The 25,589-nt window shown below is 33.8% G+C and overlaps 4 protein-coding genes across 9 annotated transcripts in view; all 4 read left to right on the top strand.

Moving 5' to 3' along the window:
• C3G (C3G guanyl-nucleotide exchange factor) overlaps positions 1 to 6,229 on the top strand; it is a 42,226-nt gene extending 35,997 nt beyond the window's left edge. For all 6 annotated transcript variants that reach the window (XM_090119585.1, XM_090119584.1, XM_090119581.1 and 3 more), the window contains 6 exons: positions 718 to 856; positions 945 to 1,202; positions 1,446 to 1,699; positions 1,902 to 2,033; positions 2,306 to 2,487; positions 3,407 to 6,229. In XM_090119585.1, coding sequence (XP_089975711.1) covers positions 718 to 856; positions 945 to 1,202; positions 1,446 to 1,699; positions 1,902 to 2,033; positions 2,306 to 2,483 — 961 coding nt within the window. In that variant the 3' untranslated portion in view covers positions 2,484 to 2,487; positions 3,407 to 6,229. The remainder of the gene's footprint in view (positions 1 to 717; positions 857 to 944; positions 1,203 to 1,445; positions 1,700 to 1,901; positions 2,034 to 2,305; positions 2,488 to 3,406) is intronic.
• A 567-nt stretch (positions 6,230 to 6,796) lies between these two features.
• Positions 6,797 to 9,239, top strand: LOC149909550 (seminal metalloprotease 1-like). Its single transcript, XM_090119587.1, has 6 exons — positions 6,797 to 7,039; positions 7,115 to 7,285; positions 7,766 to 7,872; positions 8,321 to 8,531; positions 8,655 to 8,791; positions 9,090 to 9,239. The coding sequence occupies exons 1-6, from the start codon at positions 6,943 to 6,945 to the stop codon at positions 9,192 to 9,194; spliced, it is 828 nt and encodes a 275-aa protein (XP_089975713.1). The 5' UTR covers positions 6,797 to 6,942; the 3' UTR covers positions 9,195 to 9,239.
• A 6,039-nt stretch (positions 9,240 to 15,278) lies between these two features.
• On the top strand, positions 15,279 to 21,073 carry LOC149909549 (uncharacterized). Its single transcript, XM_090119580.1, has 6 exons — positions 15,279 to 15,725; positions 17,037 to 17,252; positions 17,489 to 17,598; positions 17,674 to 17,881; positions 18,299 to 18,435; positions 19,938 to 21,073. Exons 1-6 carry the CDS (start codon positions 15,596 to 15,598, stop codon positions 20,973 to 20,975), a joined length of 1,839 nt encoding a protein of 612 aa, XP_089975706.1. The 5' UTR covers positions 15,279 to 15,595; the 3' UTR covers positions 20,976 to 21,073.
• Positions 21,074 to 21,498: 425 nt separating this feature from the next.
• On the top strand, positions 21,499 to 25,354 carry LOC149909548 (E3 ubiquitin-protein ligase LRSAM1-like). The gene has a single exon (XM_090119578.1). The coding sequence runs from the start codon at positions 21,965 to 21,967 to the stop codon at positions 24,062 to 24,064; it is 2,100 nt and encodes a 699-aa protein (XP_089975704.1). The 5' UTR covers positions 21,499 to 21,964; the 3' UTR covers positions 24,065 to 25,354.
• Positions 25,355 to 25,589: the final 235 nt, after the last annotated feature.

Genomic DNA, 25,589 nt, shown 5'->3' with positions numbered 1-25,589 from the left:
TAGCATACAAAAATAAATTCACAACACAAGAAATTCCGCGCGCAAATCATAGCGCGTGTCAATGAAATCAAGAATGTAATTTTATATCAAGCCGACGAGCGACGACGCCGAACTAAAGTACCTACAGTACCATTTACCTTCAGTGTACAATACAGTTTACAGACCTACGACGGACGAACAATAATGAGTAATAAATAAAAAAAAACATAGTTTCTAAGGTCATTAGTTTTATTTTATTTTATTGTTATTTTCTTTGAACGATTGGAAATGAAATTACTCAATTTTTACACAGAACTTTGATTTATTAGAATTATGCTCATTATGCATAAGATAACGAACGCGAATGCACGACATCTAGCGCGTCAATGTCTAAACATCGCCTTTCGTTTAGACATTGACGCGCTAGATCTGTAATAAGTATATAGTCTATGCGCTAGATGTCGTGCTTTATGTCGTGTTTCGCTTGGCAAAAGTCACGCACACTACTGTAGAAGTGTCAAATTTTTCCGGTATTTTACTGTTGTTTTTCTAAGTAAATATTGTAAATTATTGATTAAAAAGGTCGAACGCGCACACATTTCATTATAGAGAAGTGATAAAATGATTAGTTTTAAAGAAATAGTGTCTGTGTTAAGTGTTTAGAGGTAATCAAAAATGTATGGAGGGACGGTCGGAACATCAACCTTAAGTATATAAATAAATTATTTTTTATTACAGGATGGCTGATTTAGATAGACCACTCATGCAAGAGATAATGGAATTCATATATTGGCTTGTGGAAGCTGAAGAGTTGCCTATTTCCAAAGCGCTGCGACAAATTCTCGTAGATAAACAGAAACAATTGCATTACCAAAATGTAAGGAGAAAGATTTATACAATTATTATTTACTATAAATTTTTGCTGTTTTTCACAATTATATCAATGTCGTTATGTTTTTTTTCAGTCAAACAACAGATACGAATATGAAATGGCATGTTATGGCACAGTATCCCTACGTAGGGATACTTTACTAGATTTCAAAGCATCAGAGCTCGCGGAACAAATGACAGTGTTGGACGCGGCTCTGTTTGTGCGGATAACGACCGCGGAACTACTTTCGTGGCCTCGAGACCAGTCGGAGGAAAAGTCGCCTAATCTCACCCGGTTCACTGAACACTTCAATAAGATGAGCTTCTGGGCGCGGTCGAGGTTATTAGAACAGGTAATTGTCTTTAATTTGTATACAAATGTTTTTCGATCGTGTGGCTAATAAGCTTGTATTTGAATAGCATAGCTAAAACTTATTAAACCTATTTCACGTTACATAATCATGTAAATAATCTGTTTTTGAAGGTAGGCACGTTGAGAGTAAAATTTCAAGGTCGCATCATGGCTATACCGTCACGTCATGGAGTAGGGCGACGATTTAATATTTATCAACTAATAAACCAATTTATATTTCCAGTACGAAGCGCGCGAACGCGAGAAGTACGCGAGCAAATTCCTCAAAGTGATGAAGGCGCTCCGCAAGATGAACAACTTCAACTCGTACTTGGCGCTAGTGTCCGCGTTGGACTGTCCCCCAGTACGTCGTCTCGGCTGGTCCAGGGCGATAGAGGACGCGCTGACGGACCATTGTGCGCTGATCGACTCGTCCATGTCCTTTAGGGCGTATCGACAGGCGTTGAATGAAACGCAACCACCCTGTATACCGTACATGTGAGTGTTCATGGAATAAATTGAATCAATTCAGTACAAATAGTTTGAATATTGTACTGTTACGTTTATAAATATATGTACTGATGATATATTTAATTCTGTATCAATATATCTTGTGAGAAATTATAATTAGACTATGATTTGATTCGAACTTTCGAAAGACGTAGGAATTTATTTTAATATTTTTTATTTTTATTTACAGTGGGCTATTTTTACAAGATTTAACATTCGTCCATGTGGGTAATCCTGATCTACTACCCGACGGTAGTATCAACTTTACAAAGAGATGGCAGCAGTATCATATAATGGAAAATATGAAGAGGTTCCATAAAGAGTGAGTATATTTTAATAAAGTTAATTTGGGTTCATTTGTAATAAAAAGACTCGATGAATATTTTATAAAACTTAAAGTCTATATTTAGAACAGAAGTATTGATATGATATTATACATAGTCGGAAAATTCTAGTAAAATTCTTAAAAAAACATAAATTTAAAATTTCTGACGCCAAACCATAGGAGATTAAATCCCCTGTATAAATAATTACCTGCCACTACCCGACTAGCTTCTATTCATTCGAAAACTAATAAAAGCATCGATTCTGCAGACAATACAAGATAAAGAAGAACGAGCGCATCCAGGCGATGTTCAACGAGTTCGACGACGTGCTGAGCGAGGAGACGATGTGGCAGATATCGGAGACGATCAAGCCGCGCGGCGGGCGCGCGCGCACCGCGCCCGACCCGCCCGCGCCCGCACCCGTGCCAGCTGCCGCCGCTACATAGCCCGGTATGTGTTTATACTACCTTTTTTTTTTAAGTGGGGAAATCTTGCATAGATACCCACGGCTTCCGGGGAAAGGGCCGTGGGTTATATCGGATTCCTACCGACCAAAACCCCACTGTGTTCCGTCAAGCCGCATCAACGACGGGGCCACGGGTATAGGTAGAATTCGTCCGTGACTCCATCAGCAGCTGCCTGTCTCCAGGCCAACACTAACTATGAGCCCGCCAGCTCTCACCTCATGGGGCGGCGTGAGCGGAACACGTCTCACGCCGCCTCATCTCACCGGACGATGGACTAAATCCCCGCTCCGTCGCCCGGCGCCCCTCGTTGTGTTTATACTACCTGCTACCTTTACGTCCGCGCCTCGTAGCCGCTGCCGCTACATAGCCCGGTGTGTGTTGTGTTCATTTTTTAGGGTTCCGTACCCAAGGCCAAAGGGTAAAACGGGACCCTATTACTGAGACGTCGTTGTCTGTCTGTCTTTCTAACTGTCTGAAGCTAGAAATTTTCAAAACTGATGTATTTCCTTTGCCACTAGAACAACAAATACTAAAAATAAAAATAAAAAATATTAAGGGGGGTCCCCATAGTACAAGAAACTTGGCCGCTTTTTATCTAATTTTATTAAACACTAGCGGTCCGCCCCGGCTTCGCCCGTGGTACATATTTCGCAATAAAAGTTAGCCTATGTTCTTTCTCAGGGTCTAAAGATTATCTGTGCCAAATTTCATCAAAATCGGTCCAGTAGTTTATGCGTGAAAACCATACATACATACATACATACAAACCTTTCCTCTTTATAATATTAGTATAGAAGTATAGACAAACAACATAACACATGACCATGGCAAACGACGACCTCAAATAAAGATACATAACGAGTTCATACGGCAAAATAATTTAATTATTGTCTTTGTTTCAGGTACAAATCGAACCCAAAGAAATTAAACAAGGACTGAATCGTCGTGGCATTACTGCGATATATTTGCTTATGAGGAATTGTGTAATGTATAATGGCTAATTGTGATTATCTGTCCTAAGATGGCCTAATTATTTAGTATATTTAAAAGTGCAACTTCTGTGATCGGCGGGCGAGCTCGACGCGAACGCAACGATGTTAACGACTCTAACATTGTTACGCCCAATTTATCTTTCCTTATTTATGTACAGTTTTGTATCTATTTTCTTACTGTAGCGAAATCTTTTACTCAAAATCTGTAGGCGTTTTCTCAATCGGGTTCTGTCGGGAGCTTTTAACGACGTAGCGGTTACTTCAGTATTTTAAATGAAACTTTATTCTGTAACAGTATTGAAATTCAATATTTTCTTACTATCTCAACATATCAGTGTAACTTGACAAATGTTTGCCAAGTCACTAAGTAAGTCGACACCGTGTGTAAGTTTAATACTCTTTTATAGTTGTTGTGATTCGCCATTCGTGTCTGAATTATCTGCAAGTTCAACATCTTGAATACATCGAATTAGGGGACTTTAAAAGTTTTAATATTTTAGGCTTATTGCTATTATATAGTAAATAAATAGACGTTTTCAAATGGTGAAATATTATTATTAAAAATCATCGAACTTTAAATGAACTAGAAACGAAAATGTCGTAATCATATTTCACCATGCTGTATAGCTTAGAATAGCCTTATACTATAATCGTGTTTTAACGTGAGTTTTAAGATTTCACATTGCTCTACTTCTAACATAGTAACAATAGTTAAAAGGTGCATAATTATATACATTACGTGCCTATATTTTAAGTAATATTATAATGTGTGAATTACTAATGATGATTTGTGGCTTATTTTTTAAAGATTCAGACAATTTCACGGTTTTTCAGAATTAGAACAAACGCAGGATATTAAGAAATAATGAATAGAATATGTGCCAAAATGGATAAACCATTGCACCCTTAAAAGTGAAACGATAAAATGATAAAAGTAAAATAAATATGGCCTTGATTTTCTGTTAGCTTGATTTATATTTTGTGATCACATCATATATAAATTTGTGTATTATAAAGCATTGATCGCATTACTTCTCATAATTTATAACTAAATCCAAACTATCAATAGATATATATATTTTTATTAATAATCATGCGACTTAATTTTGCTATAAATTAAAGTAAATTTACTTAGATTTTTATACTATAATTAGCGCAATTTTTACGCGATTTCATAAATAAAATTTAGTGCATATTATTTTTGATATTCAAAAATTCTATTTTTCCTATTTATTGAAGCTACCTTCAAGGAAGCTGTTGTTTAACAAATGTACTTTTGAGAAAACATTAAATATCGTCGTCACCTGTTGTGTCATCTACTCTTGAATTCTTGAATAGTTAATTTTAAGCTTAGATTCAGTACAAGCTCCGTACAGCATTTGGTAATAATAATTATTATAAAAACTAAACAATTCACCATAGACTACGTGTTTCATAGAAGTTTTTAATGAATATGATATAACCATATAGTGATCAGCATTATTCGTTTGCCTTAAGACAATCAGATTACTGACGATTGATGATATAGCAATAATTTTGTAATATGTATTTTTAAAGCACTCCACAATATGTGATAAGATGCACTCGTTTTGAGTGTTCGCTTACAACTCGGTTGACGTCCTCTATACGTAGGCAAATATTATATTAGACAAATATTAGCGGTAAGCGTAAATAAACCCCATTTTATCTTCAGAGAAAGGCGTGAGCGTAGAAATTTCAGATATAGTCAATATAAACGAGTTTTACTGTCACAACGTATTTAGGGTAATTTATAATACTTGTAATATGACATACCGCACTCATGTTGCAATACCGTGTTTGAATTTCGGATGCTAGTGAAAAATAGTTGACATCGGTATTGTTCATTCCGATAGGACTGGTATGTGACCCGCATGTACATGTATCGGGGTAGGATATTCCGGTGTGCTATATTACAATTCGATTTCGTAACATGCATTAAAATTCTCATAATCGTATAAAGGCAGTAAGTAGTTGATTATGTACTCGCAACGAAAAGGTAGTGCGTGTTATGCATGTTGAGGGATGGCCATCCCGCGCAATAATAAATTAGACCAATATTTAGAACGTTTTACAGCGCTTTACACATGTTTGTCTTGATATTGTAATTTGTATAAATAATTTGAACGTTAAGTTGATAGGTATGTTACCATTTTGTTGTATGGTATTCCATTGAATACTTATTTAATGAATTGTGAAGTTCAGTAACGTTTGGTGTTGGTTGATGAAATATAAAGACTGCCTAAATTAATTTACTCAGAATAGTGGATGTTGTAAGTTAGAAACAATGATTAATTAGATTCCAGAATATCACAGTTTTGTTATGAAGGTCGTCTGCAATGTCTTTATTTTATGTGTCGATGTCTATATTTATTTATACATGTAATAAAATGCTAGCATGGTACAGTTAAGTGAAGAGTGTACATCGTTTGTTGTATTAGCACAGTATTATGTTAAAAGAATGCCATAATGTATCAAATGGATTTATGTTATTTTTCGTTCATTCTTTGAACGGTTTATTCTGTTATTATGAATTATTTTTAATTTACTTTAAATATTATATGATTACTTATTATTATTTGTACATTATATTTAGCGGTTTGTCGATAAAATATATTGTATTTGAATTGCATGCGTGTACAGTTTACATTTTGTGTGTCGAGATTTTTTTTATAATTATTTTGTAATATAAATATAGCACGTTATTTACAATACCAAAAATGTATTTTATTTATTTTTTCCTTATACCTAATATAAATATAAGCTAACTTTAATATTTTTACCTGTTGAATCATTGTACAGAGATTATTACACATTCTGGTTGACGTTGGTTTATGTTAGGGTTACGGTTACACATAAATGTTTATGAACTAACGATACAGTTGTTAAAGTATTACTATGCATTAAACGTATTCCGTAGAAGCAAAGCTCCTTCTGTTTATCGTAACACGTAAGGATACTTAATATTCTAGACACAAAGTAAGTGAAAAAGGACAAATGATAAGAAAGCCAATGACTTATTACTTAGCAGTTTATCGCTGCCTTTAAAACACCGACTCTAAGAGCGTATACGCATTATGCGGGTAACCGCATTGCGGGTAGCTTTCCGGCTGACCGCAAGCACAATTATGTACGTAATATTCATTTCTATGCGCACTGTGCGGTCTGCGGTAGCCGCATCGCAGTGCGCATAGAAATGAATATTACGTACATAATTGTGCTTGCGGTCAGCCGGACGGCTACCCACAATGCGGCTACCCGCATAGTGCGTATACGCTCTAAGGTTCACAGCAGGATTCTCTGTTAACGACTCAAGTCTTAAAACATTTTAAATGTTTCTGTTAATTTTCGAACGTTACTAATTAACAATCGTCACTTATATAAACGCATAGAAATCAACGTAGTGTGGTTAGAAACTTGGCACTAAGATGTTGATCGTTTTCTCGATTTTAGTTATTGTTTCTTGCAAAGCATCACCTATCATACAAGATGAGCTGTACGGATTAGAAGATGTTTACGATGATGGTAATATTAACAATCATTAAATAATATAATACAAAATATATGAATAGATTTCATATGCATCAATTTTCTTACCAGATTTAAGTATAAATCCGGAATTGGGTGAGCACTTCGAAGGAGATATGATATTAACATCCGAACAAAGGGACTCAATAACTTCCGCAGTAAAAGGGCGTAACGGTCTCCTAGACGGTGCTAAACGTTGGCCCAATAATACCGTCGTATATTACATACAAGAAGACGACTTCGGTTTGTATTCAATAATATTTAGCATAATTACTACACTTCTTACTTACTACTACACCATACTTTGTGCTTTGTTAATATTCTGTAGCAATGTTGAGAGAAAAAAAAGATAAAAAGAAATGGATAAAATCGATACCGGTCACGCCTTAAAAGCCTTGTTTAATCTATTTATAAACGGCTATTAACCGAAGAATCGTCATCAAAGAGAAATGACTACGTATTTGCATATATTGGAAATTAACATTTTTTTTAGATATACATAAGTACCTACAAAAGGATAGGTTTTTTACTATTGAAAAATTTCTTACGATTTTTTAATATTAATCCAACGAATTAATAATCACATTAAATTATTAATTATTTAAATATCCGTTATTAGTAATAGCCAATCGGTATTTCGACACATTTTAGCACTTTACCAACTATTTCTTATAATTTTGTTATTACTGTCCTATCAAATAAATAATGATAATCTTATCTCAGATGAGGATCAAATAAAGATGATCGAAATGGGAATGGCCGATATTTCCAATAAGTCGTGCATTCAATTCAGCAAAAGAAAAGAGAACGAACATGCATTACGAATACAGGTACCTATGTCATATTAATTATTATTAATATGTCACTCTATTATAGTAACTGTGTGTTTAAATAGGCACTTAGAGATACGTATCAGTTAATAGACGCTTTGCAGAACATTCGACAGATGTGAGAGAAGTAAAATGAAGATATTTATTTAGTTTGTAAGTTGTCTGTAAGTTCGTAGGATAGCAAATTACACTCATAGATGGTAGATCTAGTTCTGAAAGATTACAAGTTATAATATGGGTCTATTTTTTACGAGCAGGCTCTTCCTGTCTCTATCTATAAAGTTATATTATCCTATGTGATAGATGTCCTTTACAAAATATTCCTGATATGTTGAAAAAAATATAATAAGGTGGAAATTATGTATCTATCTCTACCTGTCTATATTATACACAATTGAATCGACACATAATTATGCAAATGTTCTATGTAACATTTTTTTTGCTTTAGGGTTCCTCAAGCGGTTGTTTTTCGAATGTGGGTTATAGATTGCCAGAGGACGAGGAAGATGAACCAGACCAAGTTTTGAATCTCGCCAAACGTTGTTTTAAGCATGGCACCGTAGTCCATGAGATGTTACATACTCTTGGGTTTTATCACATGCAGAGTACGTATGATAGAGACGATTTTGTAGAAATTGTTTGGGAAAATATAAAAGATGGTAAGTGTGTGGACAGTGTGGCAGTGGACACATTTAATTTTAACTGTATCTGTTTATATTGTAATTAATTCACGTTTATATAGTAACTAACAATATTTGAATTTAATACATTTTACGTTTTAGGACATGAGCACAATTTCAAAAAATACAATAATGACACGATAACTGATTTTGGAATATCATACGACTATGGAAGCGTGATGCATTACCCGGAAAAAGCCTTTTCCAAAAACGGAAATAGAACGATAATTCCATTAGAGGTATTTTCATGTTTTATTAGCTTCATCTACACTAATATTATAAAGAGGGAAACTTTGTTTGTTTGATTGTAATGAATAGGCTCATAAACTACTGGACCGATTTTGATGAAATTTGGCACAGATAATCTTTAGAACCTGAGAAAGAACATAGGCTACCTTTTGTTGCGAAATATGTACCACGGGCGAAGCCGGGGTTGACCGCTAGTAATGAATATTTTAGAGACTTGATATTTATCAAGACCCTAAAATGCGTAGTAATCTTAAGCAAAAATTTGCTTATCTATAATATTCTTTACAGGAAGATGTTAAGTTGGGACAAAGATTAGGCATGTCTGAAAAAGATGTCATCAAATTAAATAAAATGTACTGTGAAAATACGGAGGAAGAATCTGCAGAGAATTAGTCTTAAAGAAGTTGTGTTATTTTTTTAATATTTCAATGTGTACCTATCTATACATATAATAAAATCGTAGGAAAGTCAAAACTGTACATTGAATATTTTTTTAAAAGAATACATATTCCATGATCTATAATCGATATAGAAGCCAAAAATATAGTTTTTAGAATTTTTGTCTGTTTGTCTGTTTGTCTGTTTGTCTGTTTGTCTGTATGTTTGTCCGAGCTAATCTCGAAAAGTACTGCATAGATTGACTTCAAATTTTGCATGAATATTACTAACAGGTCGAGTGAGGTTTTTTTAAACATATTATCATGCTATCACCTCCGGGGGAGGAGCTGTGAACCTTTACTTTTCTTACGTATTCCGTGTACTACGACAGCGTACAATCTAAAGACTCATGTTTAAATGTTGTTTTTGAGTAAGCCATGCTATTATCTAGCTTTACACTATAAAAACTACGTCATTTACGTAATTTGGGCTGAGAAACTGTTTAATGAATCTTAGTACTATAAAGACAAATTTGATTCAGCGCCATCTATGAGATTTCGTAAAAATCAAATCAATTTACCTGTTAACACTACTGAACACAATGTTAAAAATTAATAATTTAAATATAATTATGTTATTTATTTATTTAACTCTTTAACCCATAATAAATCTTCCCTTCCCTATAAGGTGCGCTTATAATTCGTGTGAATATACTACATTTTTAAAAGTGAGGGTAGATGTATATTATTTTAAGTCAAACTTGACACCATTACAGTTAATCTAATATTGATTGTGTTCATTGGTTACATTTTTAAAAATCTTCGTGTTTTAATAATTCGATCACGAGGCGGGACTCTAATACAAAAAGGTTAGTTCGTTGATAATTATTATTCCTTCATCATTTACATGTTGTTAGTAATAATATACTTTGACTGTTAATACTTTTGTTCAGTATTTATCTGTATGATTATTGCTTGGTAATTAATATATTTTCATGTCGTATACCTAATTATAAACATAAGTGTGATGTGAAACTAGCTGGATTTATTTTTACACACTCACAGTCTTATATTTTGTGTTAATGTTAAAATAGTATTAATAATAGTGTAAATCATAATATTTTTTCAAAGTTAAAAATATTTCCTTTTTTCTGATGGTGTTGCCATCGAATTAAACCGCGCTGTCGTTTCGTTCACAAAAAGTCATGTTATTAGGACCGAATATGTAGCCGCCTCAACTTACGGAAACGAGAGTAACCTGCGTTGTCTGTTAGTTATTGTATAGTCGAATTTAACGTTACATGGAAATTGGAATCTAAATATATGTATACCTACTTATATTAAATCTGTAGAGGTCAATTCTGCACATGAAATATATTTCCTAAATAACTATTATTTTTCATATTCGTGAGCAGAACAGCAACTCCATTTTTAAGCTTTCGTCGCGTGTGCGTTCTTAATGCGTGTATCTTAATGGTTAAAGCTACACAGAAATCAAGTATGAAAGAAATGTTCTCCATATTATATAAAAAATATCTCCCGACATCATAAATGTCTATCTTTTATGGTTGAGCTTAGGAGTTCAAAGCTTCCTGATTATATTTGTCTACTAGCTGTCCCCGCGACTTCTTTCGCGTGGAATAGTGACTATGGGACCTATGACCATGGGCTTAGGGTGGGGCAACAATAAAAAATCATTTTTATTTTCATGCTCCCACTCCCGCGCCCACTCGCACTCCCACGCCATATGCCACGCTCAGTCCCAATCCCACGCCCACGCCCACTCCCCTTCACAATTAGTACCTACCAGATCAAAGCCAGGGTAAGCGCCCCACCCAGCCCCACCGTGGCTACGCCCATGCTGAATTACTACTTAAGATACAATTATTGAGTAAATACGTACTAAAGTCCGGTCGCGAAGCAGAAAGAATTTCGTACAATGACCTCTTTACCTACTGACAGTGGTCACAAACATTTTTGAATGAAGTGCAGTTTACATGAAATATTTGGAGGAGAAAATGTTTTTTACTAATTTATTAAATAAATGTCCTCTATTCATTTACAATACTTATTAGTTAGTTACATTTTAACTTTTTCAATAACAACGATATATTATAATATAAAAAAAGTGTGCGTGTACACACATAAGAAGTGAAACTTCTTTATGACCTTATTTTTCAAAAAATAATGTATGTATGTAGGTACAATATTACAGAAATACGTTATTCTAACACGCGATTTCGACTTAGGCGGATTTTGATTGGACATAAAGAGTTTGAGGTTTATTCTTATAAATTTTGAATTCACAAAATCATAATTGAACACCTGACACCAATCAAGCAAACACAAACCTTACGCTCTCAGGTTAAAGGTTTACAATCCCTAAGGACGGCGGTCATTGCACCTGTGCGAGCAAGACACATTATTTTTACAAGGGAGTGACAGTGACAGGTAATAACAGGTTAATGTACGAAATTCTTCCTGCTCCGCGACCGGACTTTACCATAAATAATTAAAAGAATTGTTATTAAAATTTCTTACTAAACTGAGCTAAAAAACTTACGTACCAAATTATTAAAGAAAATCAAGAAATGAAATGCCTAACCTATACCAAATAGTTACTACATAATGTAATTAAAAATTATGATTAGTATATAATATCGAAAATCAAAAAAGAAATGCCTAACTAATTCTACGTAAAATTTCTTTTAAATTATGTCATATTATTTTTTAGGAACCAGGGGGGGGAGAGGAGCAAATTCTATTTCCTTCCTTTCTTAAACGGATGTTTTTAATAATCTATGGTGTAGCCACTGATCAGCTTAATCAAATCCAGCAACAAATCCAAATTAGATCTTTCCTGTCTCACGCACGTAACTAAAGGCTGAAGAGAGAGAGAGCACGTAACTAAACCGGTTAGACGAAGAAAAGTGTATAGAAAAAGGAATAAATAATTTCATAAACTTCCCGACGATCTTTAAAAATAAATTATAACTTTCATTTTTTTCATTCCCACTTTTACCCCTATGTAGGTATAATAAGTGGATGAACCAATTTTGATACACTTTATCTAAGAACCAGCGTCGGAAAATATTCTGCCTAACAAAAAAAACCGCATCTAATTCGGTTTACCTGTTAGCCAGCTACGGTGCCATAGACAGACACACACACACACACAGAAATACATAGCGGTCAAACACATAACACCAGTCTTTTTGCGTCGGGGGTTAAAAATATAATACGACATAATTTAAAGGACATTTTATGTGGAAAATTTACCTATACACCAGGGTAGATAATTTTTGAAACAAAAAAAAATCGCAGTAGGATGAAACCCATTAGAAAAGGATATGATAAAAATGTAAGGAAAAATAAATTACGGTCAATCGGAGTTCGGGAAGTGGGAGGGGGGGGAGCTTTTAAGAGAAAAAAATGGTTTCTCTCGATTTCTCGATAATAATAACACCTGCTAATTTTTTTCTACATATTTTAATTGTACAGACATCACTTTTCCACAATTTTATTATATGTATTGCTTCACAAGCATTGGCAGACGACAAGCGCTTGTCGCCATCCGTCGCGATTTGAACTGAGCGTTCCCACGGCATGTGTGCGTATGGCAAGCACTGGCGAGCGACAAGCGCGCCGATTCCCATGGCATGTGGTGTGGTGTGGCGCGGTCGGATTTGTGAAGCAAACATGTCGTGGGAATCAGGCTTTAACTTAATTTTTATTCACCCGCATCAGTGCCACCTAAAAAATCTTTATATCGAAATTCGAGCAAAGTTAAGAAAATGAGAAATAAGAGTTCTCAAGGATCGTTAGAGATAAGAGGCTTACTATTGACCGAAAACAACATGTGTTATGCCGAACCTGAAACCGCTTCACAACGAGAATTGCGGCTCACAGCTGACCGCAAATAGCATATTGTACTATCCCGTGAGACCGAAACCCTCACTGAGAGGGAATTACGTCTCACAGCTGATCACGATCGTCATATTTTATCTCGAGAATCTGAAACTTTTACTCAATATGAAGACCGTTTGACAAATAATAGGGTGCACCATAATATTATTCGATCTCTCGAAGATGAACATGAGCATAAGCAATGACTAGAGTAGGGACGCGAATATTACCATTATTTGAGACAAGAACGATTAATAAGTTTGTTTAATGAAAGATTAAGAATTGAAACTATTGGTCTCTTGAAACGGACGAATAGCGAGAGGCCCGTCTTACTGCAGACAGATTTCGACATAGTCTTAATGACTTAGAGGTAAACATAGAAGATCAATCTACAAATTCGGTGGTGTGGTCCGACAAATATAAAAGTGAGTTTGCTTATAACCTCACAATTGATTACCTATAGATCATCTTCTGTATAGGCGATATTAACGTAGTATGTTCTTTTTGTAATGCTTTAAAGTGGAGTAAGGAGTCGGCTTTCGTTTGAAGATACGCCGGAACCTTTGAAATCACTACTTTTAAGTTTTAGAGGAACATGTGCAATCTAAACAGTTCTTAGACAATATTAGCTCTTATAGTATTGCGTTTTAAATGATCCTTTGGTGCTCAACAATTATCAGATGCTCCTTTCATTCTTACTTTTAAGATACAAGGTCAAGTTTATCATTTGATAGGATCCCTTTTGCCTGAAGGCCAACCTAAGTTTCTTTAAATATATTTTGTATTCGACTACGACGAATAATCGAATACAAGAAATCAATATTTCTCGAATTTAAAACTGAACTCATTTCACAATTTTAGAACATGTTAATTCATCAGGTTAATCCGTATATATGCGTTTTAAATCGACATTAGAAGCTTTTCCTCAAGATGGTGATATTAATATAAAATTGGTATAAATGCCGATAGACGGAAGTCTATCAGCACTCAGGAATTCCCTGAGCGTGTTATAACGCCCAGGCCACAGTATTACAATTTTTCCTACAGTAGGGTGACGAATGTATTTTCGCATAGCAACGGAGGGGAACTCGTGGGGGGTAAAGTGACGCGGGCCACGTACCACAAACATGCTTAGTTTGTGGTACCGAGCGCGAAAGAAAGTCATCGTGTTTTTAGTAAAGTTACTATGTAAACTAACGTAATTTATTACTTAGGTACATATTCTATAATGGTGCGCTCAAACTGTTAATCTACATTTAATTTAGATTATTATTTTAATTACTAAGAAATGTAGAATTTAAATCACATTCATTCATGTTTTCCTCAGATATTCGATGTCTATGATTTTCGATGATTTTAAGATTTTCTTATCAGAGTATTCAATTTTAATGTAGTTAAATTTTATAAGAGACAATTAAGAACATTCAAAAATAAAGTGTCACGTATTTTTTTTAAACGACGAATGACGAAAAACGACCGAATCGCGGACGAAGTCGCGGGCAACAGCTAGTCTATCATAATTTTTTAAATATAAGAACAATTAGCTATATAATTGCCGTCTGCTCTAGTTATCTACGTTTTTCGTATTAAACGTTTCGTGTTGATCTACTTAGTCTATTTGTATTTTGCAACTTTCCTTTTATTCCGATTAACGTAAGCTTATATTGCTTTTTTTATGTTTCTATACAATTCACTCGTTTAATTTGCCAATTTGTGGTGAAAGCGTGTCCATTGCCGATAAAAGTTGCAACAATGTGTTCTTATTGTTAATTTCTTGATATCTAACAAATTAATAGATAATTATTGCACCTATCATTATTATTATAAGTTGTAAAGCTATTGATGTAAGTCTCATTTAATAATATCAACATAATTCATCATAACTATCTAATACTTATTAGAAAACGCCCTTTCAATTTCAAATCTTATTTTAATTTTTTATTTTGATTTTACACAAAAAATATTCAAAGAAAATTCTTTCAATATTTGCAATTTAGTTATTAAACATTACACGGAAATGAAATTGCAATCCAACTTCGGACGGACCTTGACTTGGTTAAATTGTTCAAAGACCTGCTTTTGGTTCTGTATGATATATTTTTTATAAATAGAGCAAATAGAATTATCGAAATCAAGGTTGTATCTGTTGATAAAGTAAATGGTGCAGAGAATTTGGCAATTAATTCTTGCATGGTAGGCGTAGTCCGTTTGTGTCACGCTCACTGTCGCAAGTCGCCGCTGCAGTAGTGCGCTTACACCTTGTGAAATGGTTGTATTCAAAGCTATATTAATTCCAGACCCACCTCGATGGGTTTTGTCACGAAAAAATTCGCAGTGCTGTACATTTTTTATCAAATCGATCTAGCTCAGCTAAAATATCAATGCGACGAGACATTAGTATACCGTTAATATGACATACTTTTTTCGAAAACTTGCGACTAAAAGCTGATAGCAGAACGATATTGCGCATCTATTAAATATTTAAAATTGAATAAGTTTTATTTTTGAATAATGAAGTGGATAAACTGTGTTGTTTTATTGTGTGTGTTTATAATTAAGTGTAAATCGATGTCCGAAAGTGAAATAGAAGATTTTGAGAACTTTTTGAAGGAGACATCACAATTAGATCAAAATCTTAAAAGTAAGTTTGGTATTTGTTATATTTGTATATCCAGGTAACTAATTGTGTTTTCTGTGCTTGTTACAATTTTACCTGTGTTCCATTTTATTAAGTTCAAATCTACAATAACCGTTACTCAGTAGGATGTCGCTATTAGATCAAGAGCCCACGACGGCCAGACTTTCCTTTCTTTCGGAAAGTTGAAAGTTTCTCTGTATATGTCTCCGATACAGATAAGAACGACCAGCGACTATCAAGTTTGGGTTGTGGTTACTTTGGCAGGAAACAGGTAGTGAAGGTGTATAAAATAGTACCTAACTTTCATTATAGTTTAAAAGCTAAATTTTATATATGTTACTTGGGGACCTATAAAAAGACATTACCTTAAGAGCCAGACAGTTTTCATGGTTCTTACATCTAGCCAGACACATTTAAAAAATAACTAACATATCATCAAATTCACATAACTACCTAAAAGCGTAACAAATATGAAATAACCCACTAAAACATTAGTTAACTATAATTATTAAAAAAATAAAAGTATAATATATAAGTAATAAAGTTATTACTTATCTTTTACGGGGGTTTATGTTGATGAAATTTCACGTATCTCGATGACACAATAAAAAAGTCATCGGGATACGTGAAATTCCATCAACATAAGTCTAAGTAAAAGATAAGTAATAACTTTATTACTTATATATTATACTTTTATTTTTTTAATAATTATAGTTAACTAATGTTTTTAGTGGGTTATTTCATATTTGTCACGCTTTTAGGTAGTTATGTGAATTTGATGATATGTTAGTTATTTTTTAAATGTGTCTGGCTAGATGTAAGAACCATGAAAACTGTCTGGCTCTTAAGGTAATGTCTTTTTATAGGTCCCCAAGTAACATATATAAAATTTAGCTTTTAAACTATAATGAAAGTTAGGTACAATTTTATACACCCTTACTACCTGTTTCCTGCCAAAGTAACCACAACCCAGACTTGATAATCGCTAGTCGTTCTTATCTGTATCGGAGACATATACAGAGAAACTTTCAACTTTCCGAAAGAAAGGAAAGTCTGGCCGTCGTGGGCTCTTATATTATATCTTGTCTCTATATCACTTAATTATATGCATTTAGGCCCTGATCCTTTGGCCATTGCTAAAAATAATTGTAAAAAATTCAGCTTAAAGTGAAATTAATCCATATTAAATATTTTAAGTCATTATATTATCGGAATTAGCAAAAAAACTAATATTACAGTAATCAAGTAATAAAAAAAAAGAAAACTCGCGATTCACAAGAAACGAAATCATTAGGAATAATTATGTATTTAAAGGTAACCCGGAAGCAGACTTCGATGAAGACGAACCAGCATCAGATAATGCATGGGAAGAAAGCGGGAAATTCGAAGGAGATCTTATCTTAAACGATCGGCAACGGCGCATGATTGTCACTAACGTTGTGGAGGGTCTCGCCCGGAACGGTCTGGCGGACAGCACCAAACGGTGGCCCAATAATGAAGTCATTTACTTCATTCAACGAGAACATTTTAGTAAGTAAATATGGTTGGGAATTGTTGTTTGAAATTGGTTTGCGTTGGTATTAAAATCAACACGTTTTAAGTAAATCTCTCGTCGTTAAAACGCTTTATTATTTTGCTCTTAGTGAATCATAGCCATAAAAATATTGTAGAACTACATGAATATATTTCATGAGTCTTTATAATCGTGTTCGTGTATTTACGCATATAATTCTTTAATATATAAATGGGTTATTCTTTACTTTTAGATCTAGATCAAGTACAAGCTATAGAAGACGGTATTGCTGATTTAGCGCAAGCGTCCTGCGTAAAGTTCACGCCTTATAAGAAAGGCGATCGTGATGCTGTTGTTATTCAGGTAAGTGAAAACAACTTAATTTAATTCAAATTTCCGTATCACCCGTTGCAATAAATATTTTCGATTATATTTCAGGGTAGTAGACGCGGATGCTTCTCTCAAGTCGGCTATCAAGGGGGTTACCAAGTGCTGAACTTGTCTGGTCGGCATCCAGTAGGCCGTGGATGTTTTAGACACGGAACTGTGGTACACGAGCTACTCCATACCCTCGGCTTTTACCACATGCAGAGCAGTCCTGATAGAGATGACTTCATCGATGTGTTGTGGGAGAACATCATTCAAAGTACATAGTAGATTCTCTAACAGAATAATCTTTATGTAATATTTTCTCATACTGGTTCGCTCGGTATTCTTATAATTGCTTCAAATAGATATAAAATAACGGGTCGCTCGTTGGATATAGAATATTATAACGGGTGGATCAAGGTTATTGTGTCAGCGATAGTTTATTCCGATATAGATGTTTAGAATATTAATTCTTAAATCTATTGTTTATTTACATTATGATCACAAATTTCTTTAGAGTTTTGTTCTTTAAATAACTTTTTTTACTAATGTAGTTACTTAGATCGTTATTTTTAATTTTTTGGTTAACTTCATCAAAATATTTTATACTTTCTACTATATTAAATTATCATGCCGTCAATCAGCTCAGAATAGTGAGAAGATATAGAATCAAAAACTTGATTATCTGTTCCAGCGACAAGACACAATTTTCGCAAATACAACTCGTTTGCGGTGTCCGACTTTGGCGTGGGTTACGACTACGAAAGTGTTCTGCATTATAGCCGAAAAGCTTTCTCTGTCAATGGGAAAGACACACTCGTGCCAAAACAGGTGACAATATTTTATATAATTATGTATAAGAAATAACAAGCGAGGCCGGGTTAAATATTAGTTTGAAATGTAATTAGAATGTACTGCGATTCTACACCGCTACCTAATTGATGTAGGTAGTTGATAACAAAACGCAGCTAGTCAACGACTATTAGTAAAGTGAGGGTAGTTGGGTCGAACGTCGTATAAACAGCGTCCGAGCCCCTAGGCACGATCCGTACGATTGCGCCACGAGACAAAGGAACGCGGCAATTTATAATATGCGACAGCTAAGCATGTTCGGACAGGAAACAGTGACAACTAAAATGACAACTATTCATCCACATAAATATCAAATCAGAAGTTACGTCTAACACGGCCATACTGACAATCGTACGTCCTCGTACGCCTATTCTCGTATTACAACACTACGGTAGTTCATCTCGGGATTACACAACCATCCTGCCTCGGCCAGACTGACCTGACAGAACAATAACCACGTCCACATGACATAGACACTCCATTCGCGTATCTTGGTATATCTACGCTCGTTCGACTAGTGAAATACATCACTACGATACGCCAGCGACTAGATAATACCTCAACGCCAGGGTTTGACTAGCGATTTGGATCACTACACACAATTCCTTCGATGAACTACATTCCCGTTACAATAATCCACGTAACAAATTTTTACTTCACACAACGCACGAAAAAACACAAACGCCAGTATGCCGTTACAAAACTCAAAACAATTAACAAGTGTAGGCTTGAATTCTATCCCACTTCTGATATAAGAAATAACAAGCGAGGCCGGGTTAAATATTAGTTTGAAATGTAATTAGAATGTACTGCGATTCTACACCGCTACCTAATTGATGTAGGTAGTTGATAACAAAACGCAGCTAGTCAACGACTATTAGTAAAGTGAGGGTAGTTGGGTCGAACGTCGTATAAACAGCGTCCGAGCCCCTAGGCACGATCCGTACGATTGCGCCACGAGACAAAGGAACGCGGCAATTTATAATATGCGACAGCTAAGCATGTTCGGACAGGAAACAGTGACAACTAAAATGACAACTATTCATCCACATAAATATCAAATCAGAAGTTACGTCTAACATATGTATTAATTTTTTTTTCATTAGGTATTTCCATTGAGATAATATTACTACGTATGGAGGAGACACCACGAACAAAATCTGTGCGCCATTTTTTTGCTCTAACTAAGTTTTAAAAATTACCGATGAAAAGTTATGTTAGTCACTTTTCCGTATTATTTGTGCAATATCGTAACACACACGAAGGCATATTTGATGCGTTTCACTTTAAAACAAATAAAAAATGAGCGTGTAGTTAAGCCATATGGCTTATGTTGAGCGGAACATAAGTGATGTAGGCGGTGTCGTCTCCATATGTATATCTTAATGGGTATTTCACCTCTTTCCTGTTTTTTTTGTAATTATAGAAACGGGAATAGCGTATTCCTTCTTATTGAAAAGATGACAAACTTTTTGTTTTAGAGGGGAGCAGAAATCGGTCAGAGGATTGGCCTGTCGCAAAAGGACACGCAAAAGCTAAATAAAATGTACTGTGATGCGGACTCCGATAAATTTTTAGATAGCGATTCTTCAAAATCTCGTCCGGCCGCGAAGAAACCTAACAAAAACAAACCTTTCGAAGGACGAGGAATAGGATATCATCAAGGTAAAGCCGTCGCTATAAAGCTACCCGCTGCACAAACATATAATTTGCATGACTTTTCCAACATTGATAAGTTTAATGATTTTAGTAAAACGAAAGAAAGTGTGCCTCCAATGTTTGTTCATGGATTTGGAGTTGTTAAGGAAATAAATAATTTATACGCTGTACCTCACTACACCGATAATGAAGAAAATACTCCTAGTGGAATGCTTGTTGTTAGAGGAAACAAGGATGAAAATGAATACATCGATGGTGTATATAAGTTTTCTGGTAAAATTAGGAATAATATGGATCCATCGGATGCTCGTAAATTAGATTACGGACGCAGTACAGTACCATTAAATCCGCATGAGTATGTCATACCGGGTGCAATGCAATACCACGATGTCTACCAACCATACACAGTTAAGCATTTAAATAATGGACGGGAAACATTCCCTAAGAATATCCTTCAAAAATCACAGGAAGGCACTGAATATACAGATAAGCAACAAGAAGACTATGTAAATAATTATCCAAAAGATCGCGATTTGATTCAACACATAAAACAGAAATATAATGAAAATATATATCAACATGATCAAGAAAACATTCATGCATTGCAGTCTCCACGAGGCAAAAGTCCATATTTTGATAACACTGGAAAGTTAGAAAACTACGATGATGATAATTATAGTTATGGACATAAGGGGGGCTACGATCCCTACGATAATGTTGCAGTCACACCAAACTTAAATATATTATATAATTCCAAAGAGTCTCAGCTGCCATCGCAAACAAAATGGTTAAATTCTAACACGAAGTTTCAGCAACTATATCATCCGTATGGTAAAGAAATACATTTTGATGACAGATAATACCTATCGTTAACAATTAACTAAGTATATTTTTGTATAAGTTTTAGTAATTAAGTTCGTGTATAAAAAATAAATGTAAATTAATATGAAGAAAAAAATGTTTCATTTCTGTACACAATCAAGACACAAATGTTTCAGTGAAATGAAGATTTAAATGAAAAATTTAATTGAAATGAAATGAAATTATTCGGTAATATCATTATGCTTACAATATTTAATAGAAAAAAAAAAAAAATGTGTGCGTGTACAAGTGTAGGTACACACTACACACGTAAGAAGTGAATCTTATTTTTCTAAAAATAATTTATTATATGCAACTTTACAGAAATACGTCGAATGACGCGTGGTAGGGATAAGAAAAATATGGCGCGTAACGGAAAAATGTCACGCGTAACGAAAAAATGTTACACAAAATTTTTTTCCAACCCCGATGAAGAAGTTTCACTTCAAAACCATTTAAATATTTAACTTTTATAGCATTCAAAGTAGGCACTCAAAATCGAAACAAATTCTATTGCTGACGCTGAATTCTGGATGGCCGACAGGTAAGGCGTTGCCTGTGTACGGCGAAAGACACGGGTTCGAATCCCTCCTTATTCAAAATTTTTTCTCAATCAAAACGTGATCAAAACATATCAGAACCAAAAAACGTAAACGTCTTTGATCAAAACTGATAACCATAAAAAAGTTGAAATGTCAATCGACATAATATGACAATGTCAAATTGACTACGTCAAGTGTCATTTATATGTCAATCTCAGTGTCATTTGTAAATTGTAATAAAAAATATAATAATAAAACAAACACTGATTATTAAGTCACTTTACATTGCGAAAACAGGAAATTAAAATGGAAATATCTTCAAGTGACTGACTGGAAAATTATCATAAGAATTGTATTGAACCAGGATCTAAATAGACCAGGTAGAGCTGCAATGGTGCATATGAAAAGGTGACATTTTGAGTAATTTTTCAATTTAATTTAATTACATGGGTTGCGCTGCTTCGGGCGTTAGCCGAACGATAATGTTATTTAATAAAAGCGCACACAATTCACAAGATTCCAGGGCTGTATTGGAAAGAAAATTGTATTTAGCTAAGGAATCGCCTGAACCTGATTTTGATTTATCAGGATGTAGCCTTCGACAGCTGCCTTCTGGAATATTTTCAATATGCAAAGTATTTCGAAAAGATTTTCTCTATTTACAAAATAACAGACTGAAATCTTTAAATGAAGGAGGGCAACTTTCTGATTTATATTTGATCAAAGCTTTAAATATTAGCAACAACTGTTTTACACATTTACCGAAGAATATTCGTTTTCTTACAAGTCTTACTGAACTCCATCTTAACAATAACCTGTTTGAGCAAATACCAGATGAAATTAAATTCCTAACAGCACTCAAAATATTAGATTTGTCAGCAAATAAACTGAAAGTGTTAAACCCCAGTCTTGGTCATTTAAAGTGTTTAAGAAAATTAAATATTACTGAAAATAAGGATTTAAATGAAATATGTGTGGAGCTTTGTCATGCCACAAATTTGATATCAATTGAATTGGATTACAATCAATATGTTGTGCCTCCTGCTGCAGTAGCTATAAAAGGCACAGAAGAGATAATGAAGTTCCTTTGTAAGGAGGCAAATGTTGAGTATATCCCACCATTACCTATAGAGGCAGATGTTTCAACAGTAGATAGTGGTAATAAATTACCCGACCCTTTTTCAAAACAAAAAATAACATGGGAGGAACAAAAAGAAGCTATGAAAAACAGTGAAAAGAAAATCCATAAAGCTAATCAACAGCAAAGAGAAAGAGTTTTGTCAAATCTTTTAAAAGATCAGATCAGTTTAGATATAGAAATAGCAAGAGTTCAAGAATATAAAGAAATAGAAAGGCAGAAACTCATTCAGACAATACAAAGTGAAGAAAAAGACATTGAATGTTTAATAAATAATTTTATGGCATATGATAGATGTAAACCTGAAGTTATTCAACAACAACTTGCTCATGAACAGTTGGAACATGATCGTTTATTGGAAATAACAAGACAAAATTATGATAATATAAAAAAATGTGATATTTTAAAAGCAATGGAAAATCTTTTAGAAGATAACTATTCCATGAGTAAACATAAGATGTTTTATAAGGATAATTTAAATAATATAAAACAAAGTCTTTTACATCAGGAGACCGATCTTGACGGGAAATTATCTGAGTTGTTGAGTGCTAAGGACCAGTCTAGAGAAGTTCTTGTGCAGCAGCTTTTGGAAGATCAAGATGTACAAAAAGCAATGGTATCTTCCTTGCTTGACCAGGTAGATGCAAGAAGTTGGAGTCTCAATCAAGAAATATCTTTTATTTCATCTCATTTAGCAAGACTGAGTGTTATCGAACAAGAAAAGAAAAAAATGCATGTAATGTACAACTATAATGAACTTCTTAATCAAAGAATACAGTTGGTTAATTTGTTAGATGATCTGTTTGACCAAAGAAATAAAAGAAGAAAACAGTTATTGGAGACTTTGAATGAGGCAGAAAATGAAAGTGATTATAAGACAGACTTTTGGCTGAGGAGTTATCAAAAGCTGTTAGATACTGCTCCAAGATCTTTGCTCAGTGTCGGCAAGACATTAGATCCAGTTTTGGCTAACTACCTTTTACAGGAGGGTGTAATTCATTGTTTACCATTTTTGGTGCAATTCATATTTTCTGATAAGTCTTTGTTAAATATTACCCAAGAAGATTTGCTAAAGTGTGGTGTATCATTGAGCACTGATCGAGAGAATATATTGAAAACCATACAAATGTATTCTGACTTCAAGAATGAGAACTGCGATATGCCTCAGACTGTAGCAGGGGCAAGCGCTCCCCCTGCTGATGATAATGCTCATTTGGGGGTTCTTGATTCGGATGCAAGTTTGAATGATGATGGGGAGTGCGTTATATGCATGGAAAGTAAGTCCCAAGTTGTATTTGTGCCTTGTGGTCATATGTGTTGCTGTGAGACATGTTCTCATAAAGAAATTAGTACATGTCCAATGTGCAGAACACATATAGAGAGAATTATTAAAGTTGTAGTGTCATAGGTCATTTACACTTTTCCATGGATATTGCATGCTATGTTATTAATTTCATAGTTAAGTGTTATAATCACTATTCAAAATGTTTATTATTTTTATATATTTTCTCATTATATCACTTTTAAAGGTTATTTTCATAAAAGTGTGTTGTGGCTGTGAAGGACTATGAAAATTCATAACAAAATTATCTCACATTTCTAAGTCATTTTTCTTTTTTAAAATTGTTTATAGTTTCAAATCATTAAGTTATGTTATGTACCTATTAAACATGAAAATGATTTACAGAAAGAGATGTTTCAAAGTCAAGAAGTGTTTATTATGACTAATGACACCACCTGGTGTAGACAATTTATAATTTAAGTATTAAAAAATTGAGTCAATGTTAATCTTCCAATTCTGTAAATCAAGAAATATTAAAATATTATTTTTTATATTTAAATAGGTATGTATATTAATTAACACATTAAATTTATTAACATTATTAAATACATACACTATACACATTAACATTATTAAATAACATAATTTCTATAAAAAAGCACTTTTAATTTTTAACTTTGATATTGTTTATTTATATTTTGTGAAAAGCGCTACATTACAGGTGACCTGGCGATAAGCAGATTTATAATAACTTTCATCTTAAGTAATGTATTTTTCTTTAAAATTTTGTGTATAGCCTCTTTAGCTTCCTTGTAACCCTATTTATTAAAAGGCATAATTTATAAAATACTTCTGACTACGCTTCTGATATTCTCACCTTTTAAGTACCTATGTATACATTCTAGAGTAATATAGGTATGTTTGTTATTTAAAATCATTTAAATATTATAGTACTGTGATTTAGTCAAGGTTTATATTCACATGCACAATTTTGATATATACATACATACATGTTATCCAAAAAATAAGTACATTTATGAATTGATAATAATATTATAATAATTGTAATCTATATTATGCAAATTAAACCATAAGTACATAATTTTAAGGTGACAGTTGCACTGCCTTCAAATTCTATTTTGGTGATTATTATGTGTGTGAAATGAGTCTTTATTATCTGGGATTTGCAAACACAGGAGGCTTCGCATCACATGCCATTAATGTGCTCAATTAAACAATAAGTAACACTGGCATTTTAACTGAAATAAAAAATAAATAAAAATTTTCTGCACTGTTAAGTGTGTTTTGAATTTTGATGTTTACCTACAGTTTATGTCTTTGTTATTCTGTTCCCTGTCCAAATTAACTCTCCAATCCTCCATCTTGGGTTTTCAATGTATTTAATAAATTATTTAATGCACAAATGTCGTTTTATTAATTATTTATTCACCTTCAACTCCATTATCGATAACAACGCAATTAAGATCATAAGATGGTAGGAAGCAGAATATTAACTACTCATAGTTTCACCCAAATGTCGCTTAGATGTCGCTATGATGACAATACGGCACAATACGGCTTGCATACTATACATTATAAAAGCTTATTATAAACTTTAAGAAAAGCAATTATCTAGACAAAAAATGTGAGT

Source organism: Colias eurytheme, chromosome 3 (genome assembly GCF_061535395.1).
Source record: "Colias eurytheme isolate Ceu_HAF_F1 chromosome 3, ilColEury1 Martin Lab GWU primary, whole genome shotgun sequence".
Taxonomy (NCBI): domain Eukaryota; kingdom Metazoa; phylum Arthropoda; class Insecta; order Lepidoptera; family Pieridae; genus Colias; species Colias eurytheme.
This window is presented reverse-complemented; position numbering and strand designations above follow the sequence as displayed.

Excerpts from the sequence above, each read along its gene's own strand:
- LOC149909550 (XM_090119587.1), top strand. The coding sequence starts at position 6,943 with ATGTTGATCGTTTTCTCGATTTTAGTTATTGTTTCTTGCAAAGCATCA. Across the intron at positions 8,532-8,654 it reads TTGGGAAAATATAAAAGATG|GACATGAGCACAATTTCAAA; the intron begins GTAAGTGTGTGG and ends TTTACGTTTTAG. Across the intron at positions 8,792-9,089 it reads GAACGATAATTCCATTAGAG|GAAGATGTTAAGTTGGGACA; the intron begins GTATTTTCATGT and ends TATTCTTTACAG.
- LOC149909548 (XM_090119578.1), top strand. The coding sequence starts at position 21,965 with ATGGGTTGCGCTGCTTCGGGCGTTAGCCGAACGATAATGTTATTTAAT.
- LOC149909549 (XM_090119580.1), top strand. The coding sequence starts at position 15,596 with ATGAAGTGGATAAACTGTGTTGTTTTATTGTGTGTGTTTATAATTAAG. Across the intron at positions 17,253-17,488 it reads CATTCAACGAGAACATTTTA|ATCTAGATCAAGTACAAGCT; the intron begins GTAAGTAAATAT and ends CTTTACTTTTAG. Across the intron at positions 17,882-18,298 it reads GTGGGAGAACATCATTCAAA|CGACAAGACACAATTTTCGC; the intron begins GTACATAGTAGA and ends TATCTGTTCCAG.